This window comes from Leucoraja erinacea, chromosome 13 (assembly GCF_028641065.1).
Source record: "Leucoraja erinacea ecotype New England chromosome 13, Leri_hhj_1, whole genome shotgun sequence".
Taxonomy (NCBI): domain Eukaryota; kingdom Metazoa; phylum Chordata; class Chondrichthyes; order Rajiformes; family Rajidae; genus Leucoraja; species Leucoraja erinaceus.
This window is the reverse complement of record NC_073389.1, coordinates 6,441,034-6,463,184: the sequence shown is the minus strand read 5'-3', so window position 1 is coordinate 6,463,184 and position 22,151 is coordinate 6,441,034. Positions and strand designations below refer to the sequence as shown.

The 22,151-nt window shown below is 45.1% G+C and overlaps 1 protein-coding gene across 1 annotated transcript in view; it reads left to right on the top strand.

Annotated features, from left to right (window-relative positions):
- LOC129702581 (E3 ubiquitin-protein ligase DZIP3-like) overlaps positions 1-22,151 on the top strand; it is a 98,780-nt gene that overhangs the window by 48,099 nt on the left and 28,530 nt on the right. The window contains exon 13 of the mRNA XM_055644367.1: positions 8,801-8,871. Coding sequence (XP_055500342.1) covers positions 8,801-8,871 — 71 coding nt within the window. The remainder of the gene's footprint in view (positions 1-8,800; positions 8,872-22,151) is intronic.

Sequence of the window (22,151 nt, the reverse complement as noted above, 5' to 3'; positions counted from 1 at the left end):
AGTGACTAGTGGGGTACCCCAAGGCTCAGTACTGGGACCCCAGCTATTTACAATATATATTAATGATCTGGATGAGGGAATTGAAGGCAATATCTCCCAAGTTTGCGGATGACACTAAGCTGGGGGGCAGTGTTAGCTGTGAGGAGGATGCTAGGAGACTGCAGGGTGACTTGGATAGGCTGGGTGAGTGGGCAAATGTTTGGCAGATGCAGTATAATGTGGATAAATGTGAGGTTATCCATTTTGGTGGCAAAAACAGGAAAGCAGACTATTATCTAAATGGTGGCCGATTGGGAAAGGGGGAGATGCAGCGAGACCTGGGTGTCATGGTACACCAGTCATTGAAGGTAGGCATGCAGGTGCAGCAGGCAGTAAAGAAAGCGAATGGTATGTTAGCTTTCATTGCAAAAGGATTTGAGTATAGGAGCAGAGAGGTTCTACTGCAGTTGTACAGGGTCTTGGTGAGACCACACCTGGAGTATTGCGTACAGTTTTGGTCTCCAAATCTGAGGAAGGACATTATTGCCATAGAGGGAGTGCAGAGACGGTTCACCAGACTGATTCCTGGGATGTCAGGACTGTCTTATGAAGAAAGACTGGATAGACTTGGTTTATACTCTCTAGAATTTAGAAGATTGAGAGGGGATCTTATAGAAACTTACAAAATTCTTAAGGGGTTGGACAGGCTAGATGCAGGAAGATTGTTCCCGATGTTAGGGAAGTCCAGGACAAGGGGTCACAGCTTAAGGATAAAGGGGAAATCCTTTAAAACCGAGATGAGAAGAACTTTTTTCACACAGAGAGTGGTGAATCTCTGGGAACTCTCTGCCACAGAGGGTAGTTGAGGCCAGTTCATTGGCTATATTTAAGAGGGAGTTAGATGTGGCCCTTGTGGCTAAGGGGATCAGGGGGTATGGAGAGAAGGCAGGTACGGGAGTTGGATGATCAGCCATGATCATATTGAATGGCGGTGCAGGCTCGAAGGGCCGAATGGCCTACTCCTGCACCTAATTTCTATGTTTCTATGTTTCTATGACTACTGGACCTCAAATTCACTTTGGTAACATAATCAAAACCCTTGGTTGGACTGAATGCTTGACTGTTCATAGCCCTCTGAAGAATTCCAATGATTCACAACATTGAGCCTCCAACAGTGATATGCATTCTTTTCTGGGGTGTTCTGACAACTGTATCCATTTCACAATGATCCCCAAATTATCTGAGCTTTATTGATGATAAAGCAGCTACATTCAAATATTGAATTTAAGGTAGACAAAAGTGCTGAAGAAACTCAGCGGGTGAGGCAGCATCTATGGAGCGAAGGAAATAGGCAACGTTTCGGGCCGAAACCTTTCTTCAGACTGATGTTAGAGCGGGAGGGCGGGAAGAAGAAAGGAAGAGGTGGAGCCAGTGGGCTGAGGGAGAGCTGAGAAGGGGAGGAGAAAGTAAGGACTACCTGAAATTAGAGAAGTCAATGTTCATACCGCTGGGGGTGCAAACTGCCCAAGGGAAATATGAGGTGCTGCTCCTCCAATTTACGGTGGTCCTCACTCTGGCCATGGAGGAGGCCGAGGACAGAAAGGTCGGATTCGGAATGGGAGGGGGAGTTGAAGTGCTGAGCCACTGGGAGATCAGGTTGGATATTGCGAACCGAGCGGAGGTGTTCGGCGAAGCGATCGCCAAGCCTACTCTTGGTCTCACCGATGTGGAACAGCTGACATCTAGAGCAGCGGATGCAATAGATGAGGTTGGAGGAGATGCAGGTGAACCTCTGCCGCACCTGGAAAGACTGCTTGGGTCCTTGAATGGAGTCAAGGGGGGAGCTAAAGCGACAAGTGTAGCATTTCTTGCAGTTGCAAGGGAAAGTGCTCGGAGAGGGGGTGGTTCGGGTGGGAAGGGATGAATTTTAGCTGCTTTTGTCAAGTTCGATGAGAAGCTTCAGTTCTTTTGAAATTATGTTATTTCCTTGAAATCAACACTAGGTAAGAAATGAAAGGAGAAGCACACCATGTTGCCCCCCCCCCCCCCCACACACACATCTGTCCCACATTTAGCCTGACTAGGTTCCCTTGAGGCCTCTAATTGAGGCTCCTAATCACAATTCAGATGCCCACACATCTTGATATTTTCCCCAATTTAGATAAATTACAGTAAATTCCCCAGTCCTGATTATCAATATAAGTTGTAGTTCACTCAGAATCTAACTGAACTCCACTGTACCATAGAAGAGTGTTCCACTACCTTGTTTGTGTCAAATCTTATGCTTCCTCATTTCACTTAATTTCTGATCGTTTTTGACAGCTCTATCTATCTCTAACTATGGGTTAGTTTCTCTATGGGGATAAAAAAAACCTTGTTAAAGGTCTCCAAGGCCCAGTAATCCACCCAATGAAGCAAAGGTTCATCCACAGGAATTACAAGACTTAAGAGTGAATCCTTGCAACTGTAGTTGGATCAAGGTGTTAACATGTTGCTATGTATGAATGAAGAATTCATGGGAGCTTCAGAGGAGATTTGGAACTGCTATATGGTTTCCGATGAATTCAAGATGAAATTTCAAGTTTGGGGGAAAACATAATAAGAGTTATACAATGCAAAAACAGGTCTTCCGCATACCAAGTTTGCGCTAGGTACCCATTTACACCATGCCACACTAACTCATTTTAATCCTCCCCACATTTCCATCCACTTCCCTCCTGATTCTACCATTGGCCTGCATACCAGGGGCAATTTACCGCGGCCATTTAACCAAGAAATGCAACATGGCCCTTGGGACTGTATTCCTTGATGCAGCATTTGCCACTGAGGATTTTTCAACTGTTATCTAAAAGCAAACGTGCCTCTGATCCCCTTTCCACCTCTTTTTGACAAAACAAAGTGTTGCAATGTCCCATTGTAGTACACCAACAACATCTCCATTGTAATGCCTATCATCAAAAGTATTTCATAGATACAACAGCGATTCAATTTGTTGTGGTCCAATGAAATACCTGGCAGTAAACTGTTTAATGAGGAAACAAATGGTGGCCAAACTTGTTCCAGGTGGAGCACATCATTAGTAAACCAGTATCTAAAACTTTTTAATGTTTTGTATACAAATTAACTATCTAAACAGATTTAAAAAAATCTGATTGTGTAAGTATGATAGTGTGGCAGTCCCTGGGGGGTAGGCCACTCCTTGGATCATCCCCCTCGCCGATTGAGGGACAGGGGCGTTGGTCTGCCACGGGGTTTACCGGTCGACTCCCGAGGGGTAGAGATAAGAGTGTCGGTGTGAGTTCTTGAACTGTTGGAATTAAAAAGCTTCTTTTGAATCCGCCTGGCGTCCGGTCTTTTCCTGACCTTGACCAGGCCACTACACTGGTGACCCCGACATCGTTCATCACGCGTCGTGATGGATAATAACGCTGTTGCGCTGAAGCTCCCAACTCTATGGACTGAAGAACCCGAAACCTGGTTCCAGCAGGCAGAGGCACAGTTTGCTGTGCGAGGTATCACGCAGGATGAGACTAAGTACTTTTACGTGGTTGGCTCGCATGACCAACTGACCGCAAGGCGGGTTAAGCCTTTCCTCAGGCCCCCCCCCCGGTAGCAAACAAGTATGCTGGCCTTAAAGCATTTCTCATCAGGAGGTTTGGCCTGGGTGATGCCCAGCGGGCAGCTCGCATTTTCAGAATGGACGGCCTGGGCGACCGCCAGCCGTCTGCCCTCCTGGAAGACATGCTCACCCTAATGGGGGACCATGAGCGGTGCTTTCTCTTTAAATATGCCTACCTGCAGCAGCTGCCACCCGACATTCGCATGCAGCTCGCCAGGGATCCGTTTACTGACATGCTGGCGCTGGGTGAACATGCCGACGAGCTGTGGAATTCTCGCCATCGCAACCTGGAAGCAGTGGACGTCCTTCCCGAGGCGTTCGAAGACTCGGGTCGGGACCGCTATCCACCGCGTCTCCACTGCTCCCAGTCGGCCCCCGCGGCAAAATCCGGCGGCCATTACGCATTCAGCGGCAGGCACGTCCTTCCAGCAGGCAGCGCGGCCAGCCTGCAGTTCAAACCAATGCCAGCAGAGGTCGCTGGAGTTCAAACCAGCCAAATCGGCTTGCAGTTTCACCAGACGCCAGCGGAGGTCGCTGGCGCTGAAACCAGCCTGCAGTTCAACCAGACGCCAGCAAAGCTGGTTGGTGTTATTATCATCGCCGCTGGGGAGCTGCAGCCAGGCTTTGTCGCCCACCCTGTTCGTTCTCGGGAAACTAAAGGGCCGGTCGTCAGCGATTCCTTCGGCGGCCGGCACGATTCATCGCGTTTTCGCATGGGATCGCCGCAGTGGGGGGCGTTTCCTCGTCGACATTGGTGCGGAAGTGAGTGTTCTGCCTCCCTCCATCACTGACATCCGGGCGGGCAAACAAGGCCCACTCCTCACCGCGGCAAACGGGAGTGCTATTCGCACCTACGGGTTTCGCACCATTCCCCTCAACTTTGGCCGCAACTCGTTTTCGTGGAGGTTCGTCATTGCAGACGTTTCCCAGCCACTGCTGGGCGCAGACTTCCTTAGAGCCCATTCACTGCTCGTGGATGTCAAGCGGCGGCGCCTGATGCACTCTGTCACGCTGGAGCCAGTCTTCCTCCGTACTGGTGATCCTGTAGTACGCCCTGATGGCCCACTGTCATCCGTGGATGTGACTTACGCGCGTATCCTGGCAGATTTTCCTGGCATTCTCGAACCCCACTTCCAGTCCTCCACACCGAAGCACGGGGTGGAGCACCATATCCCCACTACTGGCCCACCTGTGCACGCCCGGGCAAGTCGTCTCGCCGCAGACAAGCTTCGTCTAGCTCGGGAGGAGTTCCGCCAGATGGAGGTGATGGGCATCGTGCGTCCCTCCGATAGCCCATGGGCCTCACCGCTCCACATGGTCCCTAAGAAGGACGGGGGCTGGCGCCCGTGTGGCGATTACCGTCGCCTGAATGATGCGACCGTCGCCGACAGGTATCCGGTCCCGCACATTCAGGACTTCAATGCCCACCTGGCTGGGGCATCCGTATTTTCCAAGGTGGACCTCGTGCGAGGGTACAATCAAATTCCAGTCCGCCCCGACAATATCCCGAAGACGGCCATTATCACACCAATTGGTCTTTTCGAATTTGTGCAGATGCCGTTTGGGTTGAAGAACGCCGCGCAGGCCTTCCAGCGGCTTATGGACTGCGTGTCCCGCGGATTGGACTTTGTTTTTGTGTACCTGGACGACATACTCGTGGCCAGTCGCTCGCGGCAGGAGCACTGCACCTACCTCCGTCAACTGTGTCAGCGCCTCAGCGATTTCGGTTTAACTATAAACGCGTCCAAGTGCTGTTTCGGGGTGACGGCTATCAACTTCCTCGGCCACCGCGTGACTGAACAAGGGGTGGTGCCTCTGCCGACCTGGGTGGACGCTATTCACAGGTTCCCCCGTCCGACCACAGTTAGGGGCCTGCAGGAATTTGTGGGAATGGTCACTTTCTATCACCGCTTCCTGCCGTCAGCGGCTGCGGTCATGCGTCCGCTTTTCAATCTGATTGCTGGTCATCGCAGGGAGGTTGATAGGTCCGTGGAAGCAACAGCGGCATTTGAGAGGGCTAAGCAGGCACTGGCTGAGGCCACAATGCTCGTCCACCCACGAGAGGATGCCACGACCGCCTTGACGGTGGACAGAGATTGCGGTTGGGGCAGTGTTAGAGCAGCTCATTGAGGGTTGCTGGCGGCCACTTGCCTTCTTCAGCAGGCATCTCAGTGGACCACAGCGTCGTTACAGCGCCTTCGACCGTGAGCTCCTTGCCCTGTATCTCGCCGTACGCCATTTCCGCTATTTTCTGGAGGGGAGACCATTTACTGCATTCACTGACCACAATCCACTAACCTTCGCGTTCGCCAAGGTATCAGACCCGTGGTCTGCCCGGCAGCAGAGGCAGTTGGCGTATGTGTCTGAGTACACCACCTCCATCCGGTTCGTTGAGGGCAAATTTAACAGGGTGGCCGATGCCTTATCAAGACCTGCAGTCCACGCGGTTCTCCAAGTCGGTGAGGGGATCAACTATTCCGACCTGGCAGCCACTCAGCTGGTCGACGAGGAGATGGCTGCCTATCGTACAGCAGTTTCGGGCCTGCAGTTGGAGGACGTTGTCTGTGGTCCTGGGGGTACCACGCTGTTGTGCGATGTCTCCTCTGGAGTTCCGCGACCCATCGTCCCGATCGCCTGGCGGCGCAGGGTACCACCCGCAGTCGAACGGCCTAGTGGAACGGTTTCACCGACAGCTTAAGGGTGCCCTAAGGGCGCGGCTCACTGACCCAGACTGGGTAGACGCTCTACCGTGGGTTTTGCTGGGGATACGCACCGCACCCAAGGAGGACTTGGCCTCCTCCTCCGCTGAGTTGGTGTATGGGTCTCCGTTAACGGTGCCTGGGGAGTTCATCCCGCCGGCATGTGGCCAGGTGGAGCAGCCTTCAGAAGCTCTGCAACGTCTTCGGCAGACGGTGGGCAAGCTGGCGCCGGTGCCCACTTCTCGTCATGGGTCCTTCCGTCCGCACGTTCCCTCTGCTCTGGAGGACTGCCAGTTTGTTTTTCTGCACAGGGATGCACATCGGACACCTCTACAGCGGCCGTACGAAGGTCTGGGTCTTGGAACAGGGCTCGTCGACGTTCGTCCTGGACATGGGGGGTCGGCGGGAGACTGTTTCAGTTGCGCGGTTGAAGCCAGCACATATCGATATCGATTGGCTGGCGCTGGTAGCACTGCCCCGTAAGTGAGGGCGGCCTCTGTCTAGGGTACCTCCTCCTTTGGTTACTTCGTACCCCGCACTTGTTGATCAGGCGCCTGTTCCGGGTCCGAGCGTAGTGTGCACCCAGTCTGGCCGTCGTGTACGCCGTCCTGTCCGTTTCGTACCTCGGGTACTTGGGGGGGGGGGGGTCCTGTGGCGGTCCCTGGGGGGTAGGCCACTCCTTGGATCATCCCCCTCGCCGATTGAGGGACAGGGGCGTTGGTCTGCCACGGGGTTTACCGGTCGACTCCCGAGGGGTAGAGATAAGAGTGTCAGTGTGTGTTCTTGAACTGTTGGAATTAAAAAGCTTCTTTTGAATCCGCCTGGCGTCCGGTCTTTTCCTGACCTTGACCAGGCCACTACAATAGAAAGAAACAAAGACCGCAGCTCCCTGAATTTTGTGCTTTAATTTTTTTATATGATTTAATTGTAAAGGTAGTTGTATTATCATTTAAATTTGTAAAAGGATTTACTGTCCCTGCCTTATTCAGAGCGGCCAAAATAGTACGGATTTTCCGTATTTTGTACGGAAATGCGATAAGAATACGGACATACGATTTTGCTTTGTTAAATACGGATTTTTTTTAAATCGGCTGGACTTCCTGTTTCATCTTGCTGCTTAAAAAATGCAAGGATATAAAATGTCATACTGTACCTCTAAAAACTAGAGCAGATTAAATCTATTTGTATTTTAAATTTCAAGATCTGGATGATAATTTTTGTAAGCTTTGATGTGCCTGTCCCGCTCCAGGTTTAAACAGCGCTGTCAGTTTAGCATGTGGGAATTTAAACGAAGAGCCGTCGGCTACAGCTCTATGGGTTCTAAATATAGCACTACCGGCTGCAGCGCTATGGGCTTTAAACATAGCGCTGTGGGCTTTACACAGTGCTATGGCCACAACACTATGGGGAGGGAGAGAGGGAGAGGGAGAAGGAAAGAGGGAGGGAGGGAATAAGAGAGGGAGGGAGAAAAAAGGAAGGAATGAGGGAGGAAGAGAGAGGGAGGGTGGGAGGGAAAGAGGGCAGGGGAGAGAGAGGAGGGAGGGAGGGCGAGAGGAAGCGAGTGAGGGAGGGAGGGCGAGAGGGAGAGGGAGGGAAAGAGAAAGAGGGAGAGAGAGGAGGGAGGGAGAGGGAGGCTTCCAAAATGGCTTACACAGAAACATAGAAAATAGGTGCAGGAGTAGGCCATTCGGCCCTTCGAGCCTGCACCGCCATTCAATATGATCATGGCTGATCATCCAACTCGGTATCCTGCACCTGCCTTCTCTCCATACCCCCTGATCCCTTTGGCCACAAGGGCCACATCTAACTCCCTCTTAAATATAGTCAATGAACTGGCCTCAACTACGTTCTGTGGGAGAGAATTCCAGAGTTTCACCACTCTCTGTGTGAAAAATGTTTTCCTCATCTCGGTCCTAAAAGATTTCCCCCTTACCCTTAAACTGTGACCCCTTGTTCTAGAACCCCTTCTACATCATCACCTGGTGCTAAAAGCAGAAAGCAGCCGTTCAAACAGCAGTATACAAAGAGATGGCAATGAATGCACTGTCAAGTAGGGTGTGTAGAAGACATGTCAATTGGTATCAAAGTTATGCATTCTTGTACTCTTACATGGGTATGAGCACATATAAAAAATAACTTTTTTCAGCAAAATGGCACTGTGTAAAAATACTGATTTCCTCAGCAAAATACTGATTTTCAGGTACCAGAATACTGATGTTCAGGTACTAGACAACTGAAATGCTCTGACAAAACTTGGCAGCTCTTCTTATTTTATACCCTTGATTTAGAATTCTGAATTGTCTTCAATGAAACACAATGTAAAAACTGAATAGCTCTGACAGTGAAATCTTTGCAAAAAAACTTCCACTGTACTTGTTATTTTACGCATAATCACAACATGCCAACTATCAGTGAGACTTTGTTAACAATTTGATTATTATGTTGGAAAACAACCAAGATTGTCTGTCATCACTAATACTTTATGTTCTGTGTATTTTTGCAGTACATCAACTCAGAACAGTGAAATTCCAAAGGATCAGACTCAAGGAATCGCACAGAAATCCACAGAACCAGGTATTGAGCTGACTTTTTGTTTAGTTTAGTGTAGTTTAGAGCAGGGGTCGGCAACCTTGTTCTGCATAGGGGCCAGGACGCATGTCTGTGAGCGGATGGAGGGCCACATGTATCACGTGGACACATGGATCCAGCCCTGGATGGCAGGCATCAAATCATGTATTCACAGAAAGTAGACAAAAATGCTAGAAGCTCAGAGCCTCATGCAATCTCACCTGCTGAGTTTCTCCAGCATTTTTATCTACCTTCGATTTTTCCAGCATCTGCAGATCTTTCTTAAACGTGTTCACAGAAGGTGCTGGCTGCGCTCGGCGGGCCGAATGATTACGAGGAACAAAAATCCACCTGCGGGCCGGATGAATTCGGGTTACGGACCGCATTCAGCCAGTGGGCCGGAGGATGCTGACCCCTGGTTTAGAGATACAGCATGGAAACGGGCCCTTTCGCCCACCTAGTCCACAACGACCTGCACTTTAACACTATCCTACACATCCTAGAGACCATTTTTATTTACACCAAGCCAATTAACTTGCAAACCTGTACATCTTTGGAATGTCGGAGAAAACCGAAGATCCACATGGTCACGGGGAGAATGTACAAACTCCGTACAGTCATCACCTGTAGTCGGGATTGAACCGGGACTGGTGCTTCGTATAAGCGCTGTAAGGCAGCAACTTTATCGCTGTGCCACTGTGCCACCCAAATTACTGTTTTTCATGTAAGTGGAAAATGTATGAAAATAATTGCTACTAAAATCTTTCAATTTAATTTTCAATGTTTCAAACCTGACAAAGTAGACAACGTGTGGAGGAAGGAACTGCATGTGCTGGTTTAAACCGAAGATGGACACAAAATGCTGGAGTAACAAGGCAGCATCGTTGGAGAGAAAGAATGGATGACGTTTCGGGTCGAGACCCTTCTTCTGAAGGAAAGTCACGGGAAAGGGAAACGAGAGATATAGACAATGATGTAGCAAAATATAAAATAAATGAGAGTCGGACGAATCACAGAAGGTGAGCAGCGAGACAGGGTGTTGCAGAACACCCGTCGGAGGAGGAGAACTTCTTCAAAGTAACTACTAACACGTTCCTCCACCTAGAGGAGCTGGTCCTAACCCTTAACACCTTCTCCTTTGACTCCTCCCATTTTCTTCAAGTCCAAGACGTAGCTGTGGGTACCCACATGGGCCCCAGCTATGCCTGCCTCTTTGTTGGATACTTTGAACAATCCCTGTTCCAGGCTTACACTGATCCTATCCCCGAACTCTTATCTCCGTTACATTGACGACTGCATCGGTGCTACCCCCTGCACCCATGCAGAACTCGAGGAATTAATTAACTTCACAACCAATTTCCAACTTGCATTCAAATTCACTTGGACTATCTCCAACACCTCCCTCCCCTTTCCTGACCTCACGTCTCCATCACAGGAGATAGACTATTGACTGACGTCTATTACAAACCCACTGACCCACAAATATCTCGACTAAACGTCTTCCCACCCTGCTTCCTGCAAAGACTATCTCCTGCTCCCAATTCCTCCGTCTACACTGCATCTGTGCCCAAGATGAGATGTTCGATACCAGGACATTCGAGATGTCCTCATTCTTTAGGGAACAGGGATTCCCCTCTTCCATCATAGATGAGGGCCCTCACACGTCTTTCCTCAGTACTTTCCCCTGCAACCGCAGGAGATGCAACACCTGTCCCTATACCTCCTCTCTTGACTCTGTCCAGGGACCTCGACAGTCCTTTCAGGTTAGGCAGGGATTCACTTGCACCTCCTCCAACCTCATCTACTATATCCATTGTTTAAGTAGTGGATTCTTATACATCAGTGAGACCAAATGTAGACTGGCAGATTGTTTTGCGGAACACCTTCGCTCAGTCTGCCTGGACCTACTTGATCTCCCGTTTGCTAAACACTTTAATTCCCCTTCCCATTCCCACACTGACCTTTCTGTCTTAGGCCTCCTCCAATGTCAGAGTGAGGCTAAATGCAAATTGGAGGAACAGCATCTCATATTTTGCTTGGGCAACTGAGAACGATGGGGTATGAATATTGATTTCTCTCACTTTGTCACCCCTGCATTCCCTCTCTCTCTCTCCATTCCTCCTCAACCGAAGTCACAGCAGCTTTTGTTCTTACCTAGCTACAGCTAAAAATAGCCTGTTCCCTTTATCATTGGTACTTTTTTGCCTATCTTTCATTAATTTGTTCCATATCTCTCTACATCATCGTCTATATCTCTCGTTTCCCTTTCCCAGGTCTTTCCGTCTGAAAAAAGGTCTCGACCCAAAACGTCAGCCATTCCTTCTCTCCAGAGATGCTGTCTGTCCCACTGAGTTACTCCAGCATTTTGTGTCTATCTGCCAAAGTAGAATTCTGAGGCAATCCAGATTTTCAGCTTAAGGTCCTGGGCACCTTAATTGCGATGCTCTGCCTGCCAGCATGACTAGCCCACCGCAGCTGGCAAGCACAGTGGATACAGTGGGAAGATGCCCTGGACATCCTCCACATGAACACCAGATCCCATCTTCATACATCATTACTTCAAACCTTGTTAGAACATTTCTAGCTTTTTCACTTTGGACGTAACTGGGAAGAAACATTGAGGGATACAAGTGCTGAGAATGTACACTTGGAATATCCATCACAGTGTGGGTTGTTGTTGACAAAACAGGTTGATTCCCAAGGCATGTCGACTTTAGTCTGTTCTCTTATCACTGAGCTAACATTTGGAGACTCCCTTGTATAAGAGCACAATGTGAATACTTTCATAACAAGGACAAGAGCCATTCAAAAAGGTGACTTACTACCATCTTTTCAAGGGAAATTAGAAACAGATATAAAATGCTGGCATCGACACCGATACTTATATTCCATGTATTTTTTTAAAAAGACATCAACATCAGTTACTGCTTGCACTCTAATCACTTTCCCTTCTTAATTTATCATAAAAATCTGGCATGAAATAATTTATCATAGACGGCCTGTTTTTGTGGTAATGTGTATTCTGTCGGGGAAAACGTAACCACTGATTACCGTTGGTTTCCTTACAGATGTCTGATTTAATTCTGCAGCAGAGATTTAGAATTTTGCAGCAGAAATAATGATCTTTATTTTTGCAATTAAGCTGAACTGTTGCTTTCTTCTGTACCTGTAATAAGCTGAGGAGTGGTTTATTAAATTATCTCTTGTACAGATACTGTATAATAGAGATAAACTTTGAGCTGCTTAAATAATTGACCATGTCATCTCTCCACAGTCGAGATCATATTAATTTCATGTTATTTATTGCAACCTGCTTTTTATTTATAAGTTACCGGAGCATAATTAGGCCATTTGGTCCATCATGTCTACTCCGCCATTCAATCACGGCAGATCTATCTCTCCCACTCAACCCCATTCTCCTGCCTTCTCCCCCAAAACCACTGACACCCGTACCAATGAAGAATCTGTCAGATCTACACCGTAAAATTATCAATTAACGGCCTCCTCAGCCTTTGGTGACAATTAATTCCACAGATTCACCACCCTATGACAAAAGAAATTTGTTCTTAACTCCTTTCTAAAGGTACATCCTTTTATTCTGAGGCTCTGGCCACTGGTCCTAGACTTTCCCACTAGTGGAAACATTCTCTCCACATCCACTCTATCCAGGCCTTTCACTATTCGGTAATTTTTCAATTCCCTTCATCCTTCTAAAAGCCAGTGAGTACAGGCCCAGTGCCTATATCAAATGCTCATCCTATGTTAACCAAATCATTCCTGGGATCATTCTCATAAACTTCCTCTACACTCACTCCAATGCCAACTCATCCTTCCTCAGAGATGGGGGCAAAACTGCTCACAATGCATCAAATGCAGTTTGACCAGTGTCTTATTAAGCCGCAGCATTACACCTCTTTTTATATTCTAGTCCTCTCAAAATAAATGCTAGCATTGCATTTGCCCTTATTACCAATTCGACTTGCAAATTAACATTTTGGGAATGCTGTACCAGCACTCCCAAGTCCCTTTGCACCTCCAATTTCTGAATACTCTCAAATAGTCTATGCCTTTATTCCTATTACCAAAATGCATGACTCCACAATTTGTAACACTGTATTTCATCTGCCACTTTTTTGCCCAGTCTCCCAACCTGTCCAAGTCCTGCTACAAAGTCCCTGCTTTCTCTACAGTACGCCACCTGCTCTTCCACCTATCTTCATATCATCTGCAAACGTGGTCACAAAGACTTCAATGCCCTCATCAAAATCATTGATATACAACATGAAGATTAACAGCCCCGCACCGACGGCTGCGGAACACCACTAGTCACTGGCAGCCAACCAGAAAAGGCCCTGTTTGTTGACACTTGTTGCTTTCTGCCATCCAGCCAACCTGCTATCCATGCTACAATCTGCCCTGTGATACCATGGGCTCTCATCGTCTTTAGCAGCCTCACGTGCGGCACCTTATCAAAGGCCTCCTGAAAATCTGTGTTGTAACAAACATATCAGTGCAAATGGCATTAGAAATTATGGTGATTAAGCACATACTATATATATATGTATATATATATATATATATATATAATATATATATATATATATATATATATATATATATATATACATGTGTGTGTGTATATATATATATATAATATATATATATGTGTATATATATATATTTATATGTAAGGTGATTAAAATCTATATCTATATATTTGGGGTGGCACATTGTGCAGCACTTAATGTTGCTGCCCCATAACCAGAGACCGAGGTTCAATCCTGCCTTTGGGTGCTTTCTGTGTGGTGTTTGTATATTCTCTCCGCAAACATGATGGCTTACCTGGGTGGCATTAAATTGGATTGGACTGTTTCATTAGCTCATGATGGAGGCTGCTGCCTCCCCTTTTTTTGTCTAGCTGCACCATTCTCCATGGCCTGGAGACCATGGGAACATCTTCAACAGTGACCATTAAGCTCATTCCAGCGCACATCTGTTGTCACAGGTGGCCTGTGCATATTGAGCAGAGGGTGCATCAGTACTGCAAGAGCATCAGTGACAGGAGGAGCTTTGTGCCAGATTACCAGTATTCTGGGACTAGTGCATGCATCCCCGTGCTAGAATGATCTCTTTTAATGCTGATTCCAAATCGCTTTTATTCCTGGGAAGATTTCCCAAGTGCAAGCGAGGTACCTTGTATAAGTGTGCACTTGCATGGCATGTTTAACAGTTCTATCAGCCACATTTAAACATGTTCAGTGCCCTCCATAATGTTTAGGACAAAGACCCATTATTTTTTTTATTTGCCACTGTACTCAACAATTTGAGATTTGTAATAGAAAAAATCACATGTTGTTAAGAGTGCACATTGTCAGATTTTATTAAAGGCCATTTTTATACATTTTAGTTTCACCATATAGAAATTACAGCTGTGTTTATACATAGTCCCCCATTTCAGGCCACCATAATGTTTGGGACACATGGCTTCACAAGTGTTTGTAATTGCCCAGGTGTGTTTAATTGCCTTCTTTATGCAGGCATAAGAGAGCTCTCAGCACCTAGTCTTTCCTCTAGTCTTTCCATCACCTTTGGAAACTTTTATTGCTCTTTATTAACATGAGGACCAACGTTGTGCCAATGAAAGTCGAATAAGCCATTATGAGACAGAAACAAGAATAAAACTGTTAGAGACATCAGCCAAACCTTAGGCTCACCAAAATCAACTGTTTGGAACATCATTAAGAAGAAAGAGCACTGGTGAGCTTACTAATCGCACAGGGACTGGCAGGCCAAGGAAGACCTCCACAGCTGAAGACAGAATAATTCTCTCTATAATAAAGAAAAATCCCCAAACACCTGTCTGACAGATCAGAAACGCTCTTCAGGAGTCGGGTGTGGATTTGTCAATGACCACTGCCCGCAGAAGACTTCATGAACAGATATACAGAGGCTACACTGCAAGATGCAACCATTGGTTAGCTGCAAAAATAGGATGGCCAAGTTACAGTTTGCCAAGAAGTACTTGAAAGAGCAACCACGTTTCTGGAACAAGGTCTTGTGGACAGATGAGACAAATATTAACTTATATCAGAGTGATGGCAAGAGCAAAGTATAGAGGAGAGAAGGAACTGCCCAAGATCCAAAGCATGCCACCTCATCTGTAAAACATGGTATTGGGGTTGTTATGGCTTGGGCATGTATGGCTGCTGAAGGTACTGGCTCACTTATCTTCATTGATGATACAACTGTTGATGGTAGTGGCATAATGAATTCTGAAGTGTATAGACTGCTCAAGTTCAAACACATGCCTCAAAACATTGGCCAGCGGTTCATTCTACAGCAAGACAATGATCCCAAATATACTGCTAAAGCAACAAAGGAGTTTTTCAAAGCTAAAAAGTGTTCAATTCTTGAGTGGCCAAGTCAATCACCTGATCTGAACCCTATTGAGCATGCCTTTTATATGCTGAAGAGAAAACTGAGGGGGACTAGCCCCCAAAACAAGCATAAGCTAAAGATGACTGCAATACAGGCCTGACAGCATCACCAAAGAAGCCACCCAGCAACTGGTGATGTCCATGAATCACAGACTTCAAGCAGTCATTGCATGCAAAGGATATGCAACAAAATACATGTCATTGCTGTGAACCAAACACTATGGTTCCCTGAATTGGGGGGGACGATGTATGAACACTGCTGTAATTTCTCCATGATGAAACCAAAATGTATAAAAATGGCCTTTATTAAAATCTGACCATGTGCACTTTAACCACATGTGATTTTTTTCTATTACAAATCTCAAGTTGTGGAGAACAGAGGAAAATAAATAAATGATGGGTCTTTGTCCCCAACATTATGGAGGGCACTATTTGTAGTTTCAGGATGAAGTCATCTGACATTGCTTTGTTCAAAATTCTGACATGAGAGCAACCTTTGTTTCTCGGCACTTATTATTTCACCTGCAGCCATTGTAAACTTTTAGTGCACATGCTGAAAATTGTACATTATGAACATTTAAATTTTAACCACAGAGATAAGTGCTGCTATTACGGTGCACTTTCCATTGAGGGAAAATTGCTGTTCACACGAGGGAATATAAACAACATTTCAGATTGGTGGCTGCATTATAAATGCTCCATAAGTTATGGATTTTTTTTGTGTTTCCATTTATGTTTGAAAATTATTTAAAAGGTTACTTTAATTTTCTGTGATTTCTGTGAAGAACAAGTTGTAAATTTGCAAATGTTTCTAATCTGTAGAGTGTGATTATCTCACAGTAATGTTGCAGGTTATCAGATGTGAAGGAGCTAATGTATTTTCACCATAGATGGTGCCAACTGTTTCGAAGTTGAGCAGGAGGGGCTAAGTATGTAATATTCGGTTTCCCATTCATCATCAAAATGACTGTTAAGTGCTTGTGGAATTTATTTCCATGTAGCTGCTTTAGGAGCATTTACCCATAATGAGAAGAATTCTTCATTTTGAGCATGTTCTATTTGCATTTATGTGATTAAATTGAGATTCCCTGCCATGTTTGCATCTCACAGTGTGTGTTTAAGTTTTATTTCAAGAGTTAGAATTGGAGAGGGCTAGCCACCTGAAAAACCTTCATTAGATCTACAAAGTCACCGTTATTTTCTCAGCTCTAGTTAAAAATGGTGCTTTGCTCTATCTACAAAATGATAGCCGGGAATGAAAAACTTCTATTGAATCTATCTGATCTCATTTGCAAAATAACAGATACCATATGTAAAATGTATGTAAAATTCTAAGGCCACAAATGGCCACAGCCTCGGCAGAATAGTAGATAAACATGGAAAAGAGAGCTCAATCTTTCCTTTATTTTGACTATCTCCGAATATTTTGCCCTATTTGCATAGAAAATATACATGCCAGCCAATCCCAGTGCATTAATTATAATTCCAGTTTTAATTCTATTTCTTTCTACAGATATGTCTATTTTCGGCATTTCTCAGACGTTGCCGATATTTGATTCTCTGCATCGTCTACGTTTCTACTTTTCACACGAGCTTCTAACCAGTACAGTAGTGATCACGGATACCTGGGGATCACGGGAATAGCTGTGCAAAACCCATATTGAAGGGAGCCTCATTCTAATCATATGCAGAAGCATAAGTTATAAGCTGGGCTTGTCAAAGGCATGATTGTACCCAGTTATATCTCTATTTCCATGAGCTCAACTATGCAAAGGCCTGCCAGCATTTTCTTCCTTAATTACCATCATTACAATCTTTTCTAATCAGAAATTATGTGGATGATCAAATTCTGATCCCATTCATTAATAACCTGACTCAAGCAGTGCAGTTTACCTGGGAATTCTGCTGTGCTGTTGAGATACTCATAGGGTTCAGCGACCCAGTGGAATATCCCAGAACTTCTGATAGCAGATGCCGGCAGCAGCAATCTCCAGAGTCTCCCAGCCTTTGCCTCCAGGTTCAATGTTTGTTGGGCTTCAGTCACCCAAGATGGGTCTAGCTATGACATTGAAGTAGACCGAGAGTAAAGATATAGTTCAATGGTGCTTTATATGCATAAGCACTAGAGCTCAGAAAATCAGGAGTGCAGGATTACAGCCAACAAAGCAGTCAATCAAAGCAGCACTCCATCCCCTACTCCCAATTCCTTTGCCTACGCAGCATCTGTTCCCAGGATAAGACATTCCATACCAGGGCATCGGAAATGTCCTCGTTCTTCAGGGAACGGGGATTCCCCTCCGCCATCATAGATGAGGCTTGCACCAGGGTCTCATCCTTACCCCGCGGCACTGCTCTCTCTCCCCATCCCCGCACTCGCAACAAGGGCAGAGTCCCCCTGGTCCTCACCTTTCACCCCACCAGCCGGCAAATACAACACATAATCCTCTGCCATTTCCGCCACCTCCAACGTGACCCCACCACTCGCCACATCTTCCCATCTCCCCCCATGTCTGCCTTCCGCAAAGACCGCTCCCTCCACAACTCCCTTGTCAATTCTTCCCTTCCCTCCCGTACCACCCCCTCCCCGGGCACTTTACGTTGCAACCGCAAGAAATGCAACACCTGTCCCTTCACCTCCCCCCCTCGACTCCATTCAAGGACCCAAGCAGTCGTTCCAGGTGCGACAAAGGTTCCCCTCCAACCTCATCTACTGCATCCGCTGCTCTAGATGTCAGCGATTTACATCGGGGAGACTAAGCGGAGGTTGGGCGATCGCTTCCCCGAACACCTCCGCTCAGTCCGCAATAACATACCTACCTGAACTCCCGGTGGCTCAGCACTTCAACTCCCCCTCCCATTCCCAATCCGACCTCTCTGTCCTGGGTCTCCTCCATTGCCAGAGTGAGCAACACCGGAAATTGGAGGAACAGCACCTCATATTCCGCCTGGGTAGCTTGCGTCCTTATGGCATGAACGTTGAATTCTCCCAATTTTGCTAGCCCTTGCTGTCTCCTCCCCTTCCTTAACCCTCGAGATGTCTCCTCCCATCCCCCTGCCCTCGGGCTCCTCCCCCTCCCTTTTTCCTTCCTTCTCCCCTCCACCCCCCATCAGTCTGAAGAAGGGTTTCGGCCTGAAACGTCACCTATTTCCTTCGCTCCATAGATGATGCTGCACCCGCTGAGTTTCTCCAGCAATTTTGTGTACCAGTCAATCATAAGGTTGTGATTATAATTTGTAAGAAACGCTACCTGTGGCAACATTCATGTGTGGTTTAAGGGTATGAAGTTCACCATAAATTGCATGGTTATCTTACCAGGTGCCTTATTTATTGTGCTTGGACTAGCCTGAGAATTCCTGTGACCCCCCCCCCCCCCCCCCCCCCCCCTTGTCCCCACTCCTCCTTCTCCACTATCAGTTTCCCAGCCCTCAACCCAACAGCATGAGTATAAAAATCAGGTGGGACAGCCTTTAAGGCACAGAACCAGCATGACATAGGATGGTTGGCAACTCCACCTGGCTGGTCTTCCCTGAACACCGACTGCCTTCCCACTCCCAGCAGAGGCATTTGTACCGTTACATCATAAGCACCACAACCACGCAGTGAGGTTTTATTCCACCCTGTAAATAAACAATGATAATTGCTTACTTCTTTCAGCTTGTAACTTTTTTCCTAATTCTTTGCACATCCACTTATTAAATAATTGTATCTTCAGATATTATACCAGAATCTACCATTTCCAGTGTGAAGTGATGTGATGCAGCATTTAGATACCTTATTGATGGCCCAGAGAATATTTCATTTAAGAATTAATGATTTTTAAATATATTGCTTTAGCTGACTCCTGATTGGTATGAATCCTGATGAAAATGCTCAAAATTATACCAGTACGTCCTGAAAGATCCCTTTTGCAATATGTCTCTATTTTCCAATATCCATCAAAAAGGCCAAAAGGGACTTCCGCTCAAAGCTAGAGGGTGGGGCGGATGTTCGGCAACTGTGGCAGGGCTTGAATGCCATCACCTCTTACAAGGCAAATTCAGGAGGCAGCTCAAGCGACAGCGAAGCATCACTCCCTGAAGAGCTCAATGCGTTCTATGCATGCTTTGATAGGGAGAACACTGATGGTATAACTGTCACAGTCACAGAGGCCGATGTCAGAAGATCCCTCAAGGGGGTGAACGCTCGGAAAGCGCCTGTACCTAATGGTATACCCGGTCGTGTTCTCAAAACCTGTGCAGACCAACTGGCTGGGGTTTTTGTGGACATTTTCAATCTCTCACTGCTGAGGTCTGAGGTCCCCTCCTGCTTTAAGAGGGCATCAATAATACCCGGTGCCCACAAAGAGTAAGATGACGTGCTCAATGACTATCGACCTGTGGCACTAACGTCCGTGGTGGCATTCTGGACCCAACAGTAGCTTCGGCCACCCACAGTTCTGGTCCCACTCTGGCCTCACGCTGACCCTGCTGGGCTAAATCGTATCAATTTATCAATTTAATGGTTAAAAAAGTCAATAATTTTAAACAAATAAATTGAATGGTACGGATGAGGCAAGTCTCGTCTTTATCAGCTGCTGGAGATAATGAATGGAAATAGCTGAAAGGTGTAGATTGTATTGTATTGTATTCAATTTATTGTCATTTGCCAAGTGTAGACATCATTTGCATGAGGCATTGGAATGTAAATGCCCAACCAATGGAATATAGTTTTAATCTTTTTTTTTCTTTTTTTTTTCTTTTTTAATATTTTATTTATTAGAAGTGAGTACAATGCATTGGTACAAAAACGATGTTAACATATTACATTCTCCGTACAACTTCCCTTTTTTTTAAAGAGAGAAGTGAGAAAGGAGAGAAGAAAAAGAGGTTGTGAAAAGTAAAGAATAGATTAGTGAGCGTGGGTGAAAAACCAATAAAGAAAAAGTGAAAGAGAAGGAATAAGTGAAGAAGGAAAGCAGGAGGGAGATTATTCCATTGCCACTGTGAGATGTTTTTTTTTTAATATTCTAAATCATCTTTCACCCATACCTGAAACTGTTGGTTTTCATGATACTATGTCACCACATGAATCCAAGAAATCAATAAATGGAGACCAACTCCTTAAGAATAGGTCTTGTTTGTCTATTAGGAGGAGTCTCATTTCTTCCATATGTGCTGTGTCCAGCATATTACTGATCCACATTTTAAATGTTGGTATATTAGCATTTTTCCAAAATTTAAGTTTAAGTTTTTTTGCTGGTATTAACACATAATTGAAAAATGAGTTTTGGTGTGTATTTAATTTGTTCCCATCTCCACTTACTCCAAATATAATCATTTCAGTGTTAGGTTCCATTTTTGTCTTAAATAGCTTTGAGAATATATCAAATATATCACACCAAAATTTATAAAGTTTTGAACAAGAGACAAATGAGTGCGTAATATTGGCATTTTGAGAAAGACATTTATCACAAATGGGAGAAATATTTGGATAAAATTTATTCAACCTAGTTTTGGAATAATATAATCTATGTAATATTTTAAATTGTATTAAGTTATGTCTAGTTTTGATCGAACATTTATGTATATGTATCAAATATTTTTCCCATGTTTCTTTTGAGATTTTTATCATTAATTCTTTTTCCCAGTCTTCTCTAATTGCCTCTGTTGATGGTAATTCTATATTTAAAATACTGTTATACAAGTATGATATTAATTTTGTTGACTCCGCATTGATATTCATTACTTCTTCCAGTGGGTCTAAAATTATACTTTGGAATCTTGGTATATATTTCTTCATAAAGTCACATGCCTGTAGGTATTTAAAATATTGATTGTTATTCAATTTACATTTTGATTTTAGTTGTTGAAATTATAATAAATTTCCCAATTCATACAAGTCACCTACCTTTTTAATTCCCACTTTTTCCCATTGTCTATATGTTTTATCCATACCAGATGGTTTAAATACTGGGTTATTCACTATTGGTGTTAACACTGATGCATTTTAAAGTTAATTTTATTTGTTTCCAGATTCGTATTGTATTTTGTATAATTGGATTCTTCTTATATAACATATTATTCAGCTTACACAAAATTGCTGGAGATACTCAGCGGGTGCAGCAGCATCTATGGAGCAAAGGAAATAGGCGACGTTTCGGGCCGAAACCCTTCTTCAGAAACGTCGCCCATTTCCTTCGCTCCATAGATGCTGCTGCAACCGCTGAGTTTCTCCAGCAATGTGTACCTTCGATCTTCCAGCATCTGCAGTTCCTTCTTGAACACGTATTATTCAGCTTTATTGGGGAAAAAATGATTGCTCCTAGATCGTAGGGGGCGCAATCCTCTTTCTCCATTCTTATCCATTCCAACTGTTGAGCAGAACTGTCCAACCAATAAATTATATTTTTAATATGTACTGCCCAATAATAGTATAGAAAATTAGGTAATGCAAACCCCCCCACCTCTTTGGGTTTGCACAAGTGATTTCTTTTCATTCTATGTGCTTTATAATCCCAAATAAAATGTAAAATATTCGAGTCTAATTTTTTTTTTTAAGTGTTTTGGTATATATACATCGGTATAGATTGGAATAAATTTATTATTTGTGGTAGCGCTATCATTTTTATAGCGTTTATTCTGCCGATTAGTGACAGTGGGAGCGTTCTCCAAAATGTAATCAGTGAATCAAATGTATTTAATAATGGTATAAAATTAGCATTAAATAATGATTTATATCTTCTAGTAACTTGAATACCCAAATACTTAAATTTTTCCGTTGCGATTTTAAATAGAAATTTTAATAGGTGATTCGCTTTCTGGGGTTTTAATGACATAATTTCACTTTTATTCCAATTTATTCTATAACCG